The sequence below is a fragment of the Salvia miltiorrhiza genome, chromosome 4 (genome assembly GCF_028751815.1).
Source record: "Salvia miltiorrhiza cultivar Shanhuang (shh) chromosome 4, IMPLAD_Smil_shh, whole genome shotgun sequence".
NCBI lineage: Eukaryota > Viridiplantae > Streptophyta > Magnoliopsida > Lamiales > Lamiaceae > Salvia > Salvia miltiorrhiza.
Window position 1 is genome coordinate 29,520,584 of NC_080390.1, and position 23,879 is coordinate 29,544,462.

General features: G+C 40.9%; 2 protein-coding genes across 2 annotated transcripts; one reads left to right on the top strand and one right to left on the bottom strand.

Moving 5' to 3' along the window:
* The first annotated feature begins 6,297 nt into the window (after positions 1-6,297).
* Positions 6,298-9,285, top strand: LOC131019676 (putative late blight resistance protein homolog R1A-10). The gene is made up of 2 exons (XM_057948267.1): positions 6,298-8,947; positions 9,019-9,285. Exons 1-2 carry the CDS (start codon positions 6,373-6,375, stop codon positions 9,027-9,029), a joined length of 2,586 nt encoding a protein of 861 aa, XP_057804250.1. The 5' UTR covers positions 6,298-6,372; the 3' UTR covers positions 9,030-9,285.
* An 8,038-nt stretch (positions 9,286-17,323) lies between these two features.
* LOC131023258 (putative late blight resistance protein homolog R1A-10) lies at positions 17,324-19,903 on the bottom strand. The gene has a single exon (XM_057952801.1). It carries the CDS (start codon positions 19,901-19,903, stop codon positions 17,324-17,326), a length of 2,580 nt encoding a protein of 859 aa, XP_057808784.1.
* Between the last annotated feature and the right edge of the window lie 3,976 nt (positions 19,904-23,879).

The window sequence follows — 23,879 nt, forward strand, 5'->3', positions numbered from 1 at the left end:
TTATGATTTTTTTTATATGTTTAATTCTTTTTTAATAAATAATCATATTCTTGTAATAAAAATATGTCGTGCTTTTAAATCAATACATTTCTCCATGGTTTATATACAAAAATTAGTGTTATTTTAACGTAAATTTACATGATATCTAACTTTGACTTCATTTTCGATAAAAAAAATTGTATATATATTTAACATAAATGACTATATTTCTTTGACTTTTATATCATAGATGTTTGTTATTAACCGTAGAAAAAAAAATCGAAAGATATTCTACAAGCATCAAAATGTTATTATCGAATTAAAAAGTAAAGTATTAAAGTTTAAAAATCAATTATTAAGAAAGTGTTCGGTTAATCAGGCCAACCCACTCGGTTTTCGAGCCAACCCTATCGGGCTCAGGCTATTTTCGGTTCGGGCCATTCAGGCTAAATTTTTATCGGGCTAAAAATTTCCAGCCCTAACCCTCATTTTTTATCGGTCTATTTGGGTCGACCCGTCGGTTTCAGACTTTTTTGACATCCCTACTTCCAAGTATTCAAGTATCTTCAAGAATTCTATCTAGCATTCAAGTATCTTCAAGGCAAATCTTCAAGTATCTTTAAGAATTCTATCTAGTATTCAAGTTTCTTCAAATATTCAAGTATCCTTCAAATCTTCAAAAATTCAAGTATCTTCAAATCTTCAAGTATTTCTTCAAATCTTCGAAGTGATCTTCAAGTATCCAAAGAAATCTTCGAGTATTCAAGGCAGTCTTCAAACCAAATCAAATCAAGTTCAAAAGCTTCAAGGCGTTCTTACAAATTCTAAGAGCGTTCTCCCTCAAATCAAATCAAGTTCAACGTTCAATCCAAAATCATGACTTGAGTCATTTGGATTGACGTTATAAATATTTCAAGAATATTCGAGATTGTTCAAGAATCAAATGGAAGAGAAGAATAAGAGGATCAACTAGATTGTAACCCGCATAAATATATCTTCATGTCTATCAAATTATCTTTGTAACGCTTTTGTATTTTGTTAAATTGAAATACAAAAATTTGTGTTTACAATACCCAATTATAATTGGCATATAATTATTTAAATTTATTTATTTTTTAAATTACTTTTAATTATATTATCATTAAAGATATAAATATCCTAAAGAGGTCATATATAGAATTGACCACTTTCTTATAAATAAATTTAAAAATTGGCCTATTAAATAAAAGGGGGCCTATAAATCCATAACGTTTACACATAATTGGTTTTTGCTCCTATTTTGAAAAATCTATCCCTAAATACATAACCTTACATTTGTGTCTGATTTTTGTCCCGTTACCGATTTTATCTTACGCCGGCGTCGGAAATGACATGGTGGCAGCCGAAGTTGACAAGGTGACAACCGGAATTGACATCTAGGCATATTTATGATTTGTGGAATAAAATAAAATAAACAAATTCCCCCCAACCCCATTGGCTTCTTCCCCCTTCCTCATTCCCTCCATCGGCGGTCGTCACCACAAGCCGGCACCGCCTCCTGCCTTCACCACTGGCGCCTCGTCACCGGTGAAGAGGACCATCGATTCCCGATCCCCATCCCTGTCGTCATCGAAGTAAGTTGATCCCGATTCCCGTAGGTGCGCTTGGTGAATTTTTCGAATGTGTTTTTATTAGGTCTAAAAAAGGCGAAATCGGCGTTTTGGGGGCTGTAGCCGAAAGAGGGGTAGGGGTTTACCATGAAGGGGGTTTTGGCCTCGCGGTGGAACTGGAGGAGGGGGGCGAGCACCCCCTCGACCGAGGGAGTGGGCGGTGGTGATTTTGACTGCAGTGAGGTTGAATTGCTTGAGGGCGGAGTGGATAGAGCGCATGGCAGCGACGAGGGGCTAGGCCCCCCAGTGGAGGACCTCGATGCCGACGAGGATGTAGTTGATGGAGGTGCGGGGGTGGAAGGGGGGCGATGTGGAAGGAGAGCCAGGAGTGGGCGTAGGAGGGGTCGGTGAGGGCGGGGATGATGTCGCGGTTGGCGAAGGCGCGGATGATGTCGAGGTTGGTGTTGGAGATTTTGTCTTTGAGGAACTGGGCGGTTTTTGTTGGGAACTTAATGAAATATCCTAATCCTAGTTTTGATGATACCAAAATCAATAGGTTTCACTTGTAATAGACTAGAACTGTTTGAACTCAAGTGTTAGAGTTCTTTTTCTAGTTTTGTTGTTGTTCTGAAGACTGAAGAACGAAGGACTGAAGACTGAAGATGCCGACTGATGTGACGATTAAGGCAAAGTCAAAATACTGATATTTGACTTATCAATCGAAGGATCAATTTCGACTGATTACTTAATGCGCGTCATGTGGATTCAGCGGACTGATACTAAAGTCAAGTATCAGTTAAACATTCTTCCTCGGACTGAACCTCTAAAGTTTAAAGGAAGCCATGCACTCCAAAAGTACAGCCAAATTAAATGCAGAGATCTCAGGATCGTCCTTTCTCTGCAGAGGCCATTCTTTTTTTATGATTACCTTTTCAAAGATGTCCTATCTCCTGCTCCTCAAAGTAGCCGTTCTTACCAAACAAGGAACCTCGAAGATTGAAGTCTCAGCCCAAGTTCAAATTACTCTCTAACGGAAGAAATCTTAAAGACCATCTCCGCCAACGGATCTATTCAAGACGTCTCCTATAAATTGCACTCGAGGATCACTTCAATCTTCACCGATTCAACAAAATAAGCTGAAACGTTGCCGAATTCGTTACTCAGCAAAATCAAGCCTCCCCAAAGCTTGAATCGAATAAGAGAATCACAAAGCCAAAAATCAGTCACTGCTGATTACATATATTCTCTTAGAACTTAGGCAAATATTGTATATCCAAAGCCTAGGTAAAACTGACTATAGAGAACTTGTTATTTGTGGTTTAGTTGGCAAGTGCTCAAACCTCCTTTCAACGGACAGAATTGAGAGTTTGTGTCGAAAATGAGTTTAGGCCAATGTCCTGTCTCCGTGAGATCTTAGTGCCCAGTGTGCACTAGGAGTGAGAAATCCAACCCAGTGTATTGGTACTGAAGATAGGCTCTTCAGTTGTTTCAGTTTGTTGTGCACCTGTAAGCACACGTTTAGGTTTGTTGTGCACCCATAAGCACACACATAGGTTTGTTGTGCACCCGTAAGCACACGCATCGGTTTGCTGTTCACCCGTAAGCACATGCCCAGTGAAGTTGTCAGTCTGATCAACTGACCGTAGATGTAGGAAGTTTGACGGACGAAGGGAGTAACATCTATAAATTTTATTTTCATAGTATAAAATCACATGTGTTTAATGTGCATCGCACATTCTTACTGCTAGTATGTAGAAAAAGTCTATTCTCTAATTTTTGTTTTCAATTTCCAATGTTATTTACTCTGTGTTGTTGTGCATGTTATTTCAACATCGTGCACAATATTCTATTCCGGGTGAAGCAACAATTTCAAAGTTGTAATTATTTTTATGGTTAATAGTTGATAAATCCATGGGTTTTTTTTCATTTTTTGGTTTATACCATGACCCTCTAATTTAACTTTCAAATACATCAATTTACAATTGAGTCGCAATTTTTCCTCGGCGAGAACCTCCAGCAAAAATAAAGCTGATGTGTCTCCTGTGTGGCAAAATTAAAACCGACGTGTCAATTTTATTAGAAGAAACGACGTCGTTTTATTAAAAATTAAAAAGAAATTATATGTAATTAAGAATAATTAAAAATTAAAAATAAATTAAAAAACCTTTAAACTCACACGTCACCCTCATCTTCCTCCTCCCCCACCCCCTTCCCGGCACACCCTGACCTCCCCATCCCCAACCTCCGCCGCCGCCACTTCTCCCCCTCCCATTTTTTCTCTCTCTCTCTCTCCAATCGATTCTCGGCGGAATCCCAACCATAAAGCCACCGATCGAATACCCCTTTCCCTATCCCCAGCCGACGATAGCTTATCGTCTCCGTCGATTTCCTCGTTGTCGGTTGCTGCTGGCACGCGATGGAGGGGTTGTTGACGAAGAAGGTGGCGTCGTGGTATACTGATGAAGAAAATTCAAGCAGAAAATTGGAAAGTGAACGAAATCGAAATTGAAAATCCGCGATGAAGGAAATTGCAGAGATCGAGAAGCCATACGAGGTATGGGTTCGAAGGCTTTGTGTGAGGCGGAGGAGATGAGCGGGAGAGAGAGAGAGAGAGAGAGAGGCGAAGGCGGAGGCTCTGTGTGAGACATGAATCTACCGGCTCTGTGAAGGAGATGAGTCGATTTTGGGGGCGGTGATCGGCGAAGCTACCGGCTAGAGAAGTGGCGGCGGTCAAGGGGAATTCCAAGTGGAAAAATAATGATGAATCTAGGGGGGGAGAGAGAGAGGTGACGTGTGACAGAGAAAGAGAGTGGGGTGTGTGTGTGATAAACACTCATTTTGCATTGTTTTTAGGAGTGTTTAAGTGTTCAAAGTGCTAGAATTATGCTTGATTGTGATATCAATTGGTTTAAGTTTCATATTCTTTTGTGATATTGCTTTTGGGTATGATTTTGGTTATTTTGCTTTAGGTTTGAGTGTTTTGAAAGCTACATATGGATGTTGAAGATCCAAGTATCAAGTTACAAGTGTTCCGGATGCGAAAATCGAGGAAACGAGCTTGAAGAGCTCGAAAAAAGGAAGAAACGGAGCAGCCGGCGACCGCCGGCCGAAGAAGGATTTTAAGGCAGCATTCGGCGACCCAGCCGGCGCCCAGCGTGAGCCTGCCGCAGCCAGAGGAAAAATTGTGAAGAAGGCGGCGACCGCCGCGGGGTCGCCGTTCGTCCGTCTTTTTACGTTTTTACGCGTTTTTCAAGTTCTTTTCAAGCTCAAACTCTGTGTTTTGCTCCGATACTATAAATAGGTCTTCTTTTGACCTATTTTGGGTTCCTTTTTTAGTTTCCAACTTTAGTTTTTCAGTTTTATAACTTTAGATTAATATTGTTTTCCAGTTTTTAGAGCTTGGATTGAATTTCTACAAGATTGAAGATTCAAGTTGCTACAATTGTTCTTATTCGGTTTTTTATATAATTCAGTTCTTCCAATTGTGTTCTTTTTAATTATGTTTATGTTTTATTTCAGTATGTCTGACTAGTTTCGTTTAGCTGATTCTAGGGTTTGTAAATAGTTGATTGAATTTATGTGATTTATTTGTTAATACCTTTGTGCCTTCCAGTTTATGATTCATAATTCCTGGTGCTTGATTTCTTGTGAATTATCTCATCAATAGTTTGCATGTTTAGCTATTCGGTTTGAGACCTAGCGGAGATAACTGTTTAGCGGATTCAGGGATGTATGATATGATTTTAACCTTGAGACCTATGGGAGATAGGTGGATCATAGGGAGCTATTCTTAGGAGCTATTGGGAGTTAGTAGATTTTCTTAAGACGCGGAGGTAGAGAATTTATTAATCTACGATCGTTGCTGCTCTAGCGAGAGTGATTGATTAATTAAGTGATCTCTCATCATATTAAACTGGTACATATGATTAATAGATTAATTGCGTAGATTTAGTTAATGAATTTACTACCCTAGGATCAGTTGTCTTTTAATATTTGATTTTTCTACGTGCTTTTATTTGTTGCTATTTGAGTTTAGTGTTAATCAAACCTTCCTACTTTCGTTTGACTGTTTACTGTTATAGTCTGTTTAGGGGATAGCTAGAGTGATTTCGGTTTTTCAGTCTCTGTGCATACGATACTCGATTACTTGTTGCGTGCTACAATTACCTGTGTTAGTTGCAGTCATTTTTGTTGCTAAGAAATTAGTGATCAGTGTGAGAGAGAGAGAGAGAGAAAGAGAGAGTGGAATGTGAGTGTGTGTGATGTAGTGATTCCAACTGCCATATTGGCATTTCGACTGCCATGTTGACGTTCTGATCGCCAAATCAGATTTGATTTGGGCGAATTTATAATTTGTGGGAAAATTGCAAACCAATTACAAATTGATGTATTTAGAAGTCAAATCAGAGGGATCTGATATAAACTAGAAAATGAAAAAAAAAAATCATGAATTTGCCTGCTATTAACCTTTATTTTTATTATTTATTTTAAATAAAGGGCATAGTTAAAAAATTGGGGGTTGTAATTAGTGTCACTTCACTTAAAAATGCTTCGGAATTGGGTCAAATAGTGCAGCCCACTAAGCCCATATTCCCAAGGTGTCCACTCAGTGAGCCGGATGGCCTGTTCTTTAAGTTTGATAGTTACAACGTTTTGTACTGTTGTTTTGTTGGAAGACAAGATTTGTAAAATTCAGAGATATTTGTTTCAAATATTTTAGGATAAATAAATTCGAGAGATATCGTTGGTTGAAGTATCAATATTATTTCTTCACTGTTGTAGAGAGAGAGAAAGCAGAGCAGAAATGGCTTACTATGCACTCATCGTTTCTCTGAAGCAGACCTTAGAGCCCCTGCTTGATTCCGTTGCATCCAAAATTCAAATTCCCAACTCAGAGCTAAAACTAATTTACGACGACCTTTGCTACCTAAAATCCTTTTTCAATAAAATAATTTCTTTGGAACACAGCAATAGCGTGGAGGAGCTGGAAAAGCAAATCAAGGATGTAGTGCAGAAGGCTCAAGATCTGATTGAATCCCATCTATCAGATCTAGTTCACCCTGGAGATGAGAGTTCAGTTTCAGGGTTCTCCCATGAATTGGGGGAAGTCAAAGATAGACTTGGCTCCCTAATCGAAATGGTAAAGGCCAAGGAAGATTGGCTCACAGGAAACCAGCAATCGGCCGATCCTCTTGCTGCGGATGTTGCTGTTTCATCAGAGATTGATTTTGGCAGGAATAACATCATAGTGGGATTGGAAAATGAAACAATGCATCTGAAAGTTTGGGTTTTTGGGATGCCTTCCAGCCTCCAAGTGATCTGTATTGTTGGAATGGCCGGCATCGGTAAGACTGCTCTTGCCAAACAGGTATATCTCCATCAACTTATAAATGAGCACTTCACTACCCTTTTATTTCTGGAAATAGGTATAGCGTATGAGTTGAAAGACTTGCTGCTGCGTCTCCTTGGTCAACTGGTTTCCGAGCATATGGAAGAAGCGACGGTTGATGAATTAGGATATCAGCTCCACAAGTGTTTATATGGTGGGAGGTATCTGGTTGTATTAGATGATATATGGGATGTTCGGGCCTGGGATGGAATTCGACGTTTCTTTCCGGATTACGGCAATGGTAGTAGAATCATCTGCACAACTAGGATAACTCACGTGGCTTCTTATATTGGCCGCAGTACCCGAATTCTCCAAAAGTGTTTCCTGGATGATAACGAAAGTTGGGATTTGCTTTGTAAGATGGCATTCTCTGACATGGAGATGTGCCCTTCGGAACTTGAAGAAATCGGCAAGACAATTGCCCAAAATTTGGGAGGACTTCCTCTCCCAATTGTCGAAATTGGTAAACTCCTATCTATTTTACCAACAACGGTGGAAAGTTGGAGGAGAGTAGCTCAAAATATAAAATCACATATCCAACAAACAGCCATCCCAAAGATTCTGAATACATCTTATGCTCAATTGCCTCAGCATTTGAAGGCATGCTTTCTCTACTTTGGGCTATTCCAACCCAACTATAATATCCCTACTTCTCAACTCGTTCCATTATGGGTTGCTGAGGGATTTGTCAAGCCTGCACCAGATAAAACCTTAGAAAAAATAGCCGAGGAGTATCTGGAGGACCTTGTTTCCAGAAGCCTAGTTATAATTAATGAGCGGAGCTCCACCGGAAGAATTAAAACCTGCAGGATGCATCAGCTCCTTCAGGATCTCTGTGTTATTGAAGCTCAACGGCAAAGATTGTTCCATCTTGTAAACCAGGGCCTTACAAGTTCTCGAGCTGGCACAAGAAATCAGCGGCGGCAGAGCATCCAGAGTGATGTTGTATTTGGAGCGATGGAGTCAGCTTCTAGTGTACGGTCTCTGCTTTTTATGTGCCCACAGCAACAATACCCATTACCGGTGTTTGTGCGTTGTAGATGGCTGAGGGTACTTGATGCACTTTCAATCAGATTTTGCAAGTTCCCTGATGAAGTATTAAGGCTAGTTCGGTTGAGGTACCTGGCCATCACATATGACGGGGAGGAGCTCCCGTCATCCATATCCAGGCTCTGGAACCTTGAAGTATTGATTATTCGTCCTAGTCATACCATCAATTGCTCTGTGTTTCTGCCGTTAGAGATCTGGAAGCTGCACAAACTGAGGCACCTACAGTGCATGGGATTTGACCTTCCAGATCCTTCAATGGAAGATGCTTCGGATTTTCTATTCTTGAGAAAGCTCAAGACGCTTTCAGGTGTGAGTGCTCGTAGTTGTATCAACGGAGTTCTTGCAAGGATGCCTAACCTAATCAAGTTAGGAATATGGCTCGAGCCAACAACAACTGAGTATGCAGTTGAAACTTTTTGTTTTGACGCTATTTTTACCCATCTCCATCGGCTAGAGTCATTCAAATGCACACCAATGAATCGATCAGAAGCTGCGTTTTCCCTTACAGGTTTCCCTCCTCTTTGTCTTAGAAAGCTAAGCTTGAGTGGATGTGGATTTGTATGGGGTGAGCATATGCCCATCATTGCTTCATTACCGCATCTTCAAGTACTAAAGTTGCGATGGCACGCCTTCTGTGGCCATGAGTGGGAATCATACGAGGGGGGGTTTATGCGTCTTAAAGTCCTGGTGTTGGAAGACTTAGATATAAAGCAGTTGATGGCAGAGTGGTCCCACTTCCCAACTCTGGAACAACTGATATTTAGGCGCTGCTACAACCTCGAAGAGATCCCCCCTGAATTTGGAGAGATATCAACACTTCAACTTATAGAGGTGGATGATTGCAGCATGTCCCTCATTCACTCAGCAGAACGCATAAAGAAGGAGCAAGAGGCGTTTGGAAATGATGATATACAAGTTCGGATCTGTTCTTCGTCTCATGGTAAGAACCTCCATCCCTTGATTCAATAAATTTGTAACTTAATATTTTCTGACACCTATAATATCTTGCAGGCCAAGTGTAATTCACAAATTCAAACTATGCTACACATCTTAATTTGCCCACCCTACTGCCCATCTCAACGGCTTGGAACAAAAGTGAGTATAAATAAATGAAATCATAAAAATGATGGCAGATGCATGTTCATTAAATTATTGTTTAGTAATATGTTGATACGTTAATACTTTACATTGAGAAAGACATGTGACTACTGCTGAATTGGACTTCACTTCGGACGCTAAAATGACGCTGCGCCTATACCAATTTTCTTGAATTTTCAATTATCATATAATCATTTTATTTATTTTTATTTTTTTTCCAAATCTCTAATTAATTTTCACATCTAATCAAACTCCACCCATTAAAAATCTATATAAATATTTATCTATACATTGATATGATAAATATAATTTAGAATTGTTATTATAATTAATAACAACTAAGATTTCGTAATTAATTTTTTAATTGTTGTTTAATTATTTCATTTTATCATGAGTTTAAATATATTTTATGATAATAACAAAGATTTTGTTATTAAGTTTCTCAATTGTTATCGTATAATCATTTTATTCCAATTTTCCTCAAGTCTCATTCATTTTTATCTTTTTTCAAATCTCTAATTAAATTCCACTCATTAAAAAATTTATATATACATTGATATGATAAATATGATTTATTATTGTTAACACTGCTAAATTGAAATTTTATTAAAAAGAAAAGAAAAGAAAACCTAGAAATGCTAATTAAGGGTTGAGCCTCATTAAAAAACTTGTTGACGAAAACTCAGTGATAAAAACACTGATCAAAGAAAAAGAGTAAACATTTATTACAAGCAAAAATGAAAAATAATGCCAAAGAATATGGGGCATGCGTCTGATAAAACAAAACACACAGAAAAGAGAAAAGCCAACGGAGCTAGACCATAATCAGGGTCGGCCCTGAGGGCGGGCGGGCCTGGGCGACGGCCAATGGCACGAAGCGTAGTGTAATCTGTCCAAGAGTTCTGCATAGTGCCGAGCTTCGGGAAATTTGCATCCATCTCCTTCAAAAAAGCTTTGATAAAAGAAACAACGCGATCTGGAGAAAAAAGCTTATTGTCAAACTTGCTAGCATTGCAACCTTCCCAGATGACCCATAAGATAAAGATGAAACCAGCTTTCCAGAAACTGAGAAGCTGGGAGCTAAAATCAACACTCCATGCCGCCGCCATAAAATCATGAATGTCCACACAATGAAGGAGGTGTCATTGCCCAAACCACTCGAGAAAAGAAGTCCAAATCTGCTTAGTAACACTGCATTGCCAGAAAAGATGGTGAATATTTTTCAGCCGAGGCCACACACAGCGTGCAGTGATTAGGAACCCCTTGCTGGATGAGGCGATCCATAGCGGGAAGGCGACTATGAAGGACCGCCAACAAGTAATCGATCGCCTCTCTGGAATATATTTCTTCCAAATCCAATTTCCCCAGGAGACTCGAGGAAAGCGATGGCAATAATTGGCAAAGACAAGCGCAGTTGTCACCTTGCCGCTAACCGTTGGCCTCCAATAACGCGTGTCCGCATCCAAGCTGATAGGGAGCAACAGGATATCACAAATGATCTCCGAATAACAGTCCACAAAGGTTTGCTAAAAGTGCCAAATAATATCAAAGAAGTAGTCTGCTACGGATTACTTTTATTTATGAGAACTTATACTTTTAATTATTAGGTCAAATAATTATTATTGTAATAAAAAGTAATTATTGTTGTAGTAAAACGTAACCATTGATATGATGAAAGGTAATGCTTAGAAAATATTACTCCCTCCGTCCCATTAAGGTTGGCCACATTTCCTTTTTGGGTGTCCCACTAAAGTTGGCTACTTTCCTTTTTGGGTAAAAATTACACCAAATTAAACTCTATAATTAAGTCAACTAATCTACACCTATTAACCTAACCTATCCTCACTCATATTTCTCTCTCTCACACCGCACCTCCCTCTCGCCTCTCTCTTATTCTCCGGCGGACAGCGCCGAGCGCCACCTCGCCCCTTGACTTTCCTCTCTCTTACTTCTGTTCTCTCCCTCTGTTCTTCTCCGACGGATGCAACCCCCATGGCCGCCGTCGCCTCTCCATCTCTCCCTCTGTTCTTCTCCGGCGGACGCAACCCCCATGGCCGCCGCCGCCGTCTCTCCCTCTCTCTCCCTCTGTTCATCTCCGGCGGACGCCATCCCCATGGCCACCGACTATAGTTCGAGCCGACCGCGGAACGATGTATGGAATGTTCAGTGAACCGATAAATTTTGCAATTTTGTGCATATCCCCGTTTGGTGGGGGCATTGGGTAGCGATTTGAGATAGGGTTTGGGAATTTTTGATGATTTTCAATAGAAGGTCAGATTGCTTTATGGAATTGGGGCTTTTTGATTCTGCATTCTGATTTGGTTTGGAGTGTCTGGTGTTGGGGTCAGATTTTGTTTTTGATTCTCCGGCAGCTCTTTGTCGGCGGAGAAGAAGGTAAGAACTTTGTCTATCTGGTGTTGGGTATCTGGTTTTGAAGGGAGTAAATTGTCACCAGAAATTCGCGCGACGACGGTGGGTAATACTGAATGGAGGGAGAGATGAAGCCAATTTTTTGTGGGGCTATACTAAAAAATTGTGTACGAATTAAGAAAGAAGATGAAGCCAATTTTCTATTTTCACTAATTAAGACATTTAATATTATTAAATTTAGTGAGGCTATACTCAATTAAAACATAACAACAAATTTCTTAATCTCCGTACCGAAAAGAATGTGGCCAACTTTAATGGGACGGAGGGAGTACATTTCTTCACTATAGTGTTTATTTTTATTCATAAGAAAATTTAATTTTAGTTATTTGTTCAAGTAATTATTTTTATAAGCAAAAGTAACTATTGGTTGATAGCTTTGTCAGTGGTTCTGGCTCTAGCTCACAATATGGTACAATTTGCTAAATGAGTTTGACTATTTGATTTCATATTAATTTTAATTGTTTTTTATTTGCTTAAATTTTGTGTTGAACTATCTGTAATTGAGAATTTGATGATAGCTACCTATTAACACAAAATCTTGGGTACACCTGGGTGTACCGTACAACCGGGTTGACCCGTATCCATAATAGTATTATTTATATGGGTTGGGTCAGGATATGGATTCAAATTAGGGTATGGGTCAAAATTTTAGTGAAGGTATAACCCGGTTGTACGGTACACCCGGGTGTACCCAAGATCACCTCACCTATTAAAGTGTTAGTTTAGTCAAGTGAATATTATGATAAAAAAGTAATTATTGATATATACAAATGTAATGTTTCAAAAATATTATATTTGTTATGTTTTGTTGCATCCAAAAATAACAGTTATAACGGAAAGCAGTAAAGAACACGAGATTTATGTGGTTCGATCATAAAGATCTACGTCCACGAGGTTGTAGGGTGTTTTTCACTATCTTTCGGGGAGAGATTACATTCGTACAAGGTTAATCGTTCGGGATCGATCGAGGTCGGTCGGGGATCGGTTTTGATCCTACCTGAATCCCTCAATAATGAGAATACATGTCTCTATTTATAGGCAAAATACTAAGCAACCTAGTAATAAAAGGACTCTATTAGACTTATATTAGGACTATAATTCTTCATATTTATCCTCTCTTTCATGATAATCTCCTTCTTTATCTAGAATTTGATAGTCTTCAAGATATCTCCAAATCCCGGAAAAATAGGGTTGTTCGGCTATAGGGCTGAAACTGGGCTGTTATCGTTGAATTTAGGTCTTAGTCTTCCGATCTTCCAAGGATGCATATTTTTGTCCTCATCAGTTTTTCCCCCTAGTCTGGTCAAAACGTGATAACTCTAGTGTTTTGTCTTGAGCAAATTGAGAAACACTAAGGAGATTTTTAGTGATACGAGGAACATGAAGCAAATTATTGAGCACAAATCAGGTAGAGAAATAAGGAGATGTGGATTGTAAACAAGAGGTACCAACATGAGCAATTTTAACTAAAGAACCATTAATTACGCATTTGAAGTTGTTTACCTCCACTGAATTCAACAACATTGTGGAAAGAATTGTAATCATGAGACGCATGGTTCGTAGCTCTTGAATCTGGATACCAAGTGTTGTGACTAGCAATGTCAAAAATATACTCTGAATGTGACTAAAACTAATTTCCAGAAGGAACTTGAGCCAAATGAAGTCGAGGTTGCTATTGTTGCTAAAAACCTTGGAAGTTTTGCTGAAAATGTTGTGGACTTGGAGGCATTTGATTCATGTGTCTCAGAACGAAGTTGGGATCAAAGCGATGATAACATCTATCAGCGGTATGCCCAGGACCACCACAGACTTGGCAAGAGGGTTTTCCATAACCCCTGCCTCTTCCACCACGACCACGACCTCCAAAGCCACTTTTGTAGTTGGGATCGTAGTTATTGCCTTGATAGCCCCTTCCTTTCTCATGTTGATTCCCAAAATTTGAGTTGTTTCCTTTAGACGAACCACCTTGAACAAAATTTGCTGAAGGTTGTGAACCTTCTATATTCACCACAGTCATTTTGGCTGATTCAAGTCTAGTCTCAAAACTTAGTAAAAGAGAATGCATATCTCTAATTGATATGATAAAGCTAGGTAGACTACTTAGAGTGAGCCAAACTCCAACTAAAAGAGGAAGGAGAGAGATAGGGAACAGATATCTTCATTCATTAATTCATTCTTGGTACAATATCTGCTATTTATTCTCTACAAGCCAAAAGCATCTTCCTGCTGCTACTGCAAAAAACTAACAGAAAGGTGGGGACCTAGGGTTTTAAGAACCAGGTGCTCAACGTCTACTTCATGACAAAATCCTCAAAGTGGGCTGGCAATTTTCTCATGCGTGTGGGCTTCGGGTCTTTCTTCAGCTGGGCTTCCTCTTCCTCATTTGTGGTATTGGGCTCTTCTAAGTTTAGCCCAACTGATGTATCACTCCCCTCTCCATCGAAAATAACCTTGTCCTCAAGGTTAAAGTCAGGAAACCATCGTTGGAGCTGATCTCGGACTTCCCACGTCGAACATTCTGGTGGTTCCCCTTTCCACTGCACCAGTACCTGTTGTTGCGGCCCCTCCGCGGTGATTACGTTCCGTTCGCCGCAGATGACTAGAGGTTGTGGCATAGGCTCGGAGTCTTTGGCTGTCACGGGTAACTTGCAGATCGGTACTGAGCTATCACCTTTGTATGGCCGGAGCTTGGATATGTGAAACACGGGGTGAATGCGACTCTCAGGTGGAAGTGCTAAACGGTAAGCAACACGACCAACTCTCTCTGTGACAGTAAACGGTCCATAGTACCGTTGTGCAATCTTAGGCGAACGGCGGCCTTGAACAGAGGTTTGTCGATACGGTTGGAGGCGAACTAACACCTTGTCCCCCACTTGTAATTCCAAATCACGTCGGTGGCGATTAGCCTGTTGCGCCATGCGGACTTGGGACTGTCGAAGCATCTCTCTCAGTTGGCCAAGTAGTATGTCGCGCTCCTGCAGAAGGTCATCTAAGGCTTCAATCGAAGTGGCGCCAGCAGAGTAATGTGGGATCATCTGTGGGCGTCGGCCAAACAGAGCCTCAAAAGGGGTTCTTCGAATGCTACTGCAATATGAAGTATTATGGGAAAACTCTGCCCAGCCTAGATAAGAAGACCATGTCGCTGGTCGTGCGAGAGCAAATGCGCGCAGGTACTGCTCCAAAGTCCGATTAACGACCTCTGTTTGGCCGTCGGTTTGAGGATGATAGGCCGTGCTGTGATGAAGAGTAGTGCCACTGAGCTTAAATAGGTGTTGCCAGAATGAGCTGAGAAAAATGGGATCTCTATCAGAAATGATAGAGGCCGGAAATCCATGAAGTTTCACAACCATCTCGGCAAAGAGCGCAGCTGTGGTAGCAGCTGTGAATGCAGTAGGTAGTACGCCGAAATGAGCAAACTTAGTCAGCCGATCCACCACAACTAGGATCACCGTAAAACCGCGACTAGGGGGAAGACCAGTGATGAAATCCATCGTTACGTCCGTCCAAACATGGGTCGGCACCGGCAGCGGCTGTAGTAGGCCCGCGGGTGGCTGTGTGGAATATTTAGTTTGTTGGCAAATGAGACACTTGGCCACAAACTCCTTCACTGCTAGATGCATACTAGGCCAATAAAATGTGGAAGCAAGCCGAACTAAAGTCCTCTTGACTCCTCCATGTCCTGCCATTGGAGTAGCGTGAGCTTCTTGCAATAAACGAGGGATGAGAGGCGATGATCTGCTGATGTAAAATCGATGCTTGAAGGTTAGAATGCCTTCCACCACCGCAAAGTTCGAGTTCAGGTTGTTGTCAAGAAAACGGCGGTGCAGCTCCTGCATTTCAACACAATTCACATTCTCTCGCCGGAGTTGATCCAAGAGATCCGCCACGGGCACACTCTGTGTGAGGTAAACTTGTGCAACTGGAGCAACATCAATACTGCCCTCCACTATCTTTTCGTGACGCCGGGATAGGGCGTCCGCCGCTAAATTAGACACGCCAGTGCGGTAGTCGATTCTAAAGTGGAAACCGAGCAGCTTCCGTACATACTTCTGTTGTTCGGGGGTCTGGATGGTTTGCTGGAGCAACTCGCGAATGCTTTTCTGGTCAGTTCGAATCACAAAAAATCGGCCCAAGAGATATTGACGCCATTTATGGACAGCTTCGACAATTGCGTGCAACTCCTTAGTGTAAGTTGAGGCTGCTTGTAGTCTAGGACTAAGCTTCTTGCTAAAATATGCAATTGGCTGTCTTTATCCGCCATGGAAGAGAGTAAATGAAAGCACCAAAATGATACGATAAAGCTAGGTAGACTACTTAGAGTGAGCCAAACTCCAACTAAAAGAGGAAGGAGAGAGATAGGGAACAGATATCTTCATTCATTAATTCATTCTTGGTACAATATCTGCTATTTATTCTCTACAAGCCAAAAGCATCTTCCTGCTGCTACTGCAAAAAACTAACAGAAAGGTGGGGACCTAGGGTTTTAAGAACCAGGTGCTCAACGTCTACTTCATGACAAAATCCTCAAAGTGGGCTGGCAATTTTCTCATGCGTGTGGGCTTCGGGTCTTTCTTCAGCTGGGCTTCCTCTTCCTCATTTGTGGTATTGGGCTCTTCTAAGTTTAGCCCAACTGATGTATCACTAATACTCCAATCTTCTGGCTGAAGAGGTGATAGTCACCATCACAGCATCATAATCAGCTCCTAAACCAGCAAGGATGTGCATAATATGATCTTCATCTGACACTTTATATCCAGCAGATCCAAGGAGATCACAACATGTTTTCACTTTATTGAGATAATCTCTCATGGACAGGGCTTTCTTTTTCAATGTTTGCAGCTGAAGCTTATATTGCATAAGTTTTGCTTTAGATTGGTTTGAGAAATTATCCATCAGAGATTTTCAGATCTGTTTTGTTGTAGATAGACCAACAATAAGAAGCATGATGCTTTCACTGAGACTAGACTGGATCCAAGTTGCAAGAAGCTGATCTTGTCGATGCCAAAGAACAAGATTTGGGTTAGGTCAAGATTCACCATTTTGGCCTCGAACAGCAGTGAGGTATTCTTCAAGACCATAACCTTTGACTGTGGTAAGAATCTGTTGCTTCCATATAAGAAAGTTACTATCAGTCAACTTGGTAGAAATTTAACTGTTTTGACTTTTGAGGGATGAAAAGAGAGGAGATAGAAGTTGTGTTAGTTGAGGATTCTGCCATTTGAAATGACTAAACAAAATACTAAAACAAGGGAGAGAATGGGTTAAACACCATAACACAAACCCTAAAGCAACACTGCAAAGAATGAAACAAGGACAAGCTACAGCTACCATCTCTATCCATTAGTCACTATCTGTACGAGACAGTATCCTCTTGCTGCTACACTTGGCACGTGATCCAACATGGAGGGTATCTTGAATACGTGGCTGCTTAGCAGGACATGTTGACTTATTCTCATTTTCTTGATCTAGTTCAGATATAGGAATAGGAGAGATAGCTCCATGGTTGCATATAGCTGTTCTAACACCAAGCAATACTTGACACACAAAATGTAATCTTGACCATATAACAAACATACACATTATATAGTAAAAAGAAAGTCTAGCATAGACTAAACTTGTGAAACTTAATTTTATGCCAATAAGCAATTAGAAAATATCAATCCCAATCACAATCACAATCTAAAGCACAACAACTTAAATACTAAATCTCTCATAGATGTATGACAACTGACAAGTAAGTGAAGCTCATCAGTAATGCTTTGATGCTCTAAAAGGCTGCGTGGAACTTCTAATCATCACGTGAAGAATGAAAGTCGACTTGAATAAATCCTTTGCTCCGTTGATCATCCTTTATCTTTTGGGCGGACTTCACCGCGGCTGAGCTGCAATCAACCAGTTCTATCTTTTTCAATGTTGGGATATTGCCAATTCCACTAGGGATCTCTTGCAATTTGTAGCAGTGCCTAATAACCAGATTTGTCAGCAAAGGGAAGTTTCCGCTGCTGGCTTTCCACCACACTATATCCAAGTCTTCAAGCAGTAAGAATTTCAGCCGTGGGAAGTCCTTGTGCTCGCGGCCATCTCCCTCCTGCTTCCACTCGGAGCCCCGGAAGGCATACCATCGCAGTTTCATTGATACAAGATTCGGCAGTATGGCAATCACCTTCATAATATCCCAAGACAATCCACATCCACTCAAAGATAACTTTGTAAGAGTGGTGGGGAAGCAAGGAATGGAAGATACAACTTGAGACGCAAAATCAGGATGCATAACTACACATTTGAATGATTCAAGGTGTTGAAGAGTGATGAGATGAGTGAGAAAGCTGAAATCTTCAGCAGCATCTAACGCTGGTGATTCAATCCGAACCCCTAATTTCCTCAAGTTGGGAACTCGTTGCAGAATTCCTGGGGTGCAGCTGTGGGAGCTCACATCTAAAAGCGTTACAAGGTTTTCTAGGCGTGGAGTTGGTGTGGAAGAATCCGGCAAGTCACTTCCCATCAACTGGAGATGCCTCAATTCATTCAGATTCCAGATCTCTAACGGCAGAAGCGACACAGCTTCAGAGATTTTGCTGCTGAGATGTCGAAGAACAATCAAGAACCGAAGGTTCCAAAGCCCACAAATGGATTCGGGGATCTCGCCGTTATAGGTGAGAGCAAGGTACCTCAAATGAACTAATTTGAGAACTTCATCTGGGAAACTGTAGAACCGAACTTTAAGAGCATCCAACACCCTCAGCAGCTTGAAATCTAAGTGCACCCATAATGGAAACTGCTCTTGTGCACCACCAAAAAGCAGAGAACGCACAGTTGGAACTGATTCCTTTGCCTTCAACTCATCTCTGTTGGCGAAATGGATGTTATTAAGAATGCAAAACCGTCCCTGAGTCCAAGTTTCATCCGGAAAACAGCTTGTGTAGCCGTTTACAACATGGAAGAACTTCTCCTCCTCAGCCTTCTTCTTCAGAAACTCGTGATAAACTCCATCAATCCTGCAAGTTTTCGTCTTGCCAATGGGGCTCTGCTCAGAAACCAAAACGATACCTCTGTCCACAAGCTGCGACAAGCACTCCCCCGCCACTTCCTCCAAGCTTTGAAGCTGGCTCATCTTCTCAATAAATCCTTCAGCAATCCACAATTTAAGGAGCTTCGCCACGGGTATCTCGTAATTATTTGGGAAAATCCCCATGTAGAGAAGGCACGGCTTGACGTGCTGTCGCAAGCTCTTGTAGCTCAATAACATGACTGCGTCTATGAGCTCATCGCAGTTGCCACAGTCACCGAGAGAAGAAGCTGCAATCTCCCAATCCTTTGGGCCGGCCTCCATAAGCACCCCTCCAACAGTGACTATTGCTAGAGGGAGTCCTTTGCAGTTGCCCGAAACGCGCCTCGCAGTTTCTTCTAGTTCCTCTGGGCACGGCTTGTAACGAAAGACCACACTCTGAAGCAGGCTCCACGATTCTTCCTCGTTGAAGGGTAAAATTTCCTCAAAACCCCCTTGGCTGCCGGCGGCAGACTCAGCTACTTCCTTTCGCCTCGTTGTTAACATGACCCGGCTTCCATTATTGTAATCCGGGAACAATTCTTCAAGATTATCCCAGGCCTCAGGGTTACAAACATCATCCAACACAATAAGATAATTCCCCGACCTCAAGATTCTGAAGAGAAGCTTAGCCAGCTCATCTTCCGTACGCTCCTGACCCTTTCCACTTCCGAGCTTTCTCAGGGAATGCAGAAGGCTCAGCAATACCTCCTTTTTGCTGTATTCCTGGGATATTTTAACCCAGGCACGCAATCTGAATTTTGACACAATGTCTGGATCCTCATAAACAATTCGAGCGAGATGAGTCTTACCAATCCCGGAAATCCCCAAAATTGGAACTGTTTGGAGCGCGTCAGATCCCGCCATGAGCCGATCGGTTAGATGGTTTAAGTCAGCCTCACGCCCCACAATCAAGTTGTTCCTGCGGCTGACTTCTGGTATTGACGACAAGGGGCGATCGGAAACATTAGGGCTAATCTTCTCGGCCATTTCGACGATGGAATTGACTGCACTTATGACTCCCTCCAAGGCATCACAGAAGCTGGACATGTAGTTCTCTTCTGCCCAGCCTGCGCTTTCGGAGGAAAGGACGAAATTGGAGAGATTGGAATCGAAGACGTCTTCGGCTTCGTACATGGCCTCTCTGATGTTGACTTCCAGATCTCCGCCAGAGAAAGTCATTTCGAGAAATTGTTGCAAGTAGCTGAGCTTCTCATGGAGGAGTTGGACTTGTGCCCTAGGATATGGGATGCTTTGAAGTGGATCCGGATGTTGGAGCTCATCCAGAATATTCAGAAGAGAAACCACGGCAGCGTAGGCCATCTCTGGTCTTCACCCCTCACTCAAATCACATGATTTTGTAGATTGATTGTGTGATTGATGGCTCCTAGCTTTGAAGTTGCAGATGCCAAAACGTACGATGGTGCCTCCAGCGGCTTAAAACCCCAGTTTCGAAAAGTAAAAAGTGACAATAGACACTTCTAGTCAAAAGCATATAGTTTATGATTTTAGTAGCCACCACTTTTAAAGAATGACTTTGGGGGTCAAAATGGAATGAAAAGACAATCTCACCCTTACTAATTGTTGAATAAAAATAAAGAAAAATTAAATTTACTCCTCACCCACCTCCAACTGCCAACTCAGCACCACTTACTCCTCACCCACCCCTCTTCATCGTCTCTCTCTCTTTCCATTTTCATTTTGGCTTCCATTACTCTTTCTTCCTCACCATTAATGAAACTGCCGATCTTATTCTTCATCGTACCTTTGATTTTCGTAGGTTAAGATGGTTCGTACAGCTAAATTAATGTGATAATAAATGAGAATGTAAGGTAGGTTGGGAAGAAATGGATGAAAAGTGGATTTGTGTTCTTCTTCCTCATTCTTTTCTTTGGGTCGGACGAAAATGGATGAAACCCACGAAAATTTTCTCCAAAAAAATAGCGATTTTTTTATTTGAAAACACTTGGGTCGGACGAAATTCTTTGGGCATTCTGATTGTATTTAGGTATGTATGTTAAATTCATGGCAAATGTATCAATTGTATGTCTTATTTTTCGATTTTACTGAGCGATGAACAGTATTTTTGCAGAACACAGTTGTATTTGTAAATGGCACAGTTTAAAATATATTGATATCAAATTCATGATTTGTTGTTTTGTAATGAAAAAATTTAGTTTATTCACGTCTAAGACCACATTGAGTGTGAAAAATATAAAATAAATAGTTGATTTTGATGACACAGTTGGGAGCTATGAATGTGTTCTTAGCTACACAGTTGGGAGCTATGAATATGTTCTTAGCTACACAGTTGGGAGCTCAATTATTCTTAACTACACAGTTGAGCTCAACTGTTCTTAACTACACAGTTAGAAACACAGTTGCATTCACAATAAAAAAAAATGTTGTGCATTGTTGAATTATATACACAGTTGACATATTATTTATGAATTAGCTTAATTATTACTATTTGAATTTGTTATTAATTATTTGAATTTGTTAATTAATTATTATTTGAATTTGTTAATATATTCATTAACAAATTATTTGAATTACAAGCTCGTAAAAATCTTAATAATTTATTATTAAAAATTAATAAATATTTAATTTTGTTAAATTAGCTAGTTAATTAAGTGACTAATGAAGTATATTATTTATTTTTTATTTATTTTTTAAATACAATATTTATTTTCCACACAGTTGAGTATAATACGTACACAGTTGATTATGTAAATATTGTGCACAGTTGAATTGTATATGCATGCATGATATATACGTACTCAATTACTTTACGTGATTCATTTGCAGATATGTCGTCGCGACGTGTAGCAATTCGTCATGGTGGTCATTGGGAGAGATCTAATTACATAGGTGGGGACGAGGTTCTTGTATACATGCATGTGGGTTTGCTATCTTATGATAATCTAGTACGAAAGATTAACGAGCAACTGGATTGTGGTGAAAGCGCCTCTGATTTTTTGTTTCACTACCTGACGAGCATGAGCGATGGTAGGAGAACAAAAGTTGCTTTGAAAAATGATACAGATTTTTTTCGATTGCTTTTGGAACAAAATGACTATCCAATAGTATATGTGGTCAAGAAAGGCAAATAATCAGCTACAGGTGTAGAAAACCGCACTGAATCAAGGCGTTTTGGCGATGGCAAGCGTCCAACAGTCAACGCGCATACTCAGATAGCCTCTTCCGATGACGACATACCCAATGACGATGATGCTGATGATGATATAGTGTCTACAGATGATGAGATCGTGGACAAGCGTCGTGAAGAGATAGTGTTATCGGCAATCCATGAATTTACAGGTTGGATTCGCCATCCTGGTCACCTCGAGAAGATGATTGGGAATTTTAAATTTTCTTCTAATGATCGTCATCGGGACAAAGACGTGCATGCTGAAGATGACGATCCTGATTCGCGTAATGAACTCCGCAATTGGTTGATTGTCATCCCAGAGGTTGATAGTGTCTTACCATTATGTTAGGATGAACCCTCGTTTCCAGATAAAGATCAACTTGCGGTGAATGCCACATTTCGGTCTAAGGATGAGTTGGCAATTGCTGTAGGGCTTTATCACATGGAGGAAAAAGTGGAGTACGCGGTGGATCGATCCACCAACAAACGTTTGGGTTATATATGCAAACATGACGACGATCGCCCTTTCATGTTGCGTGCAGTACAGGAAGTTGGAATTTGGAGAATCATTAAGTTCATTCCGGACCACACTTGTCGTTCGAATTTGAGTCGCACTGCTCCGAGAATGTTGTCGTCTAGAGTAGTTGCTGCATACTTTTCACGTAAATTATCGGTGGAGAGGGTTGTTCTCAAACCGAAAGAGATGATTGATGAGATGCTTAGGCTATTTTGCATTGAGATGGGCTACAAGTTTGCTTTGCGGTCCAGGGATATTGCTATAAAGATGATGTATGGCGCGTTCGAGCAGTCTTATCAGCGACTCCCGACTTATCTATACTTGTTGAGGGAGCGTAATCCTGGGACCCTATATGATGTTCAGACTAGTACTCTGACGGGTGAGTTCCGCTACATGTTTTTAGCTCTTGGACAGTCTATTCACGCCTTTAAACATCATTTGAGGCCTGTCATTGTAGTGGATGGAACCCACCTTAAACGAAAGAACAAAGGGGTTCTATTCGTCGCAGTTACCAAAGATGGGAACGAAGGGGTCTTTCCTCTTGCAATTGGTATTGGTCCTATCGAGAATGACGAATCATGGACATATTTTTTCTCGATGTTGCGTATGAGCCTAGGAGATCCGCCGGATGACTTACTGATCGTGTCTGATCAACACACGAGCATCCAGAGTGCCATTGAGTCCATATGCCCTAATGTTTCTCACGGGTTATGCTATTATCATATACAAAAGAACTTGGCGCGATTTGGCCGTCACGTAGCTCAAATATACAAAAATGCAGCGTACAGTTATCGACATGAAGTATTTAACGTCAATTTCACTGCTTTGGAAGCCCACAACCCGGAGGGTGCTTACAAAAGGCTGACGGATATTGGGGTTCAAAGGTTAGTTTTCTTATATATTTATTAGTAATTAAATATATATGATATGCACAGGCTGAGTACAATATGCACAGTTGATCTTTATAGTACACAATCAATTGAATACTTTATACACAGTTGACTGATTTTAAGTTATTTATTAAGGTGGGCAAGATCTAAGTGCCCGGTACGGCGCTACGGTTTTATGACGTCCAATGCAGCCGAAAGTATGAATGCTCGATTGTTATGGGCGAGACGTTTGCCGGTTTGCGCTATGTTGGAAGTGTATCGCTCAATTGTAAAACAATAGTTTGAGCAGCGATGCGCAGCAGCTTTAGCGAGAGACCACGAGATAACAGAGGAGGCTTTCAGAAAACTTTCTTTGTCTGTAGAATTGGGTCGTCGGTATAACGTTTGGGGAACAACGACACATGTATTTAAAGTCGAATCAGAGAACAGGACAACCTTTGTCCATCTACAAAGCTTGACATGCGATTGTCGTGAGTTTGATTTGGACATGATACCTTGTCGTCACGCTTGTGCAGCTATACGGTATCTCGATTATTTATTTAATACTCCCTCCGTCCGCCAAAAGTATGGCAATTACTATATTTGGCGTCCGCAAAAAGTATTCCACTTTCCTTTTAAAGCCATGGTCCCACCATCCACCTTTATATTTTATCCTTACAAACACTCTTTATTTACAAAAAACCCACCCCAAATTCAATCTCAACCACACATCTCAAAAAGTGGTGGGACCCTTTCTCCACT

What these genes read in the sequence shown, in the direction of transcription:
- LOC131019676 (XM_057948267.1), top strand. Translation starts at nt 6,373, where the DNA reads ATGGCTTACTATGCACTCATCGTTTCTCTGAAGCAGACCTTAGAGCCC.
- LOC131023258 (XM_057952801.1), bottom strand. Translation starts at nt 19,903, where the DNA reads ATGGCCTACGCTGCCGTGGTTTCTCTTCTGAATATTCTGGATGAGCTC.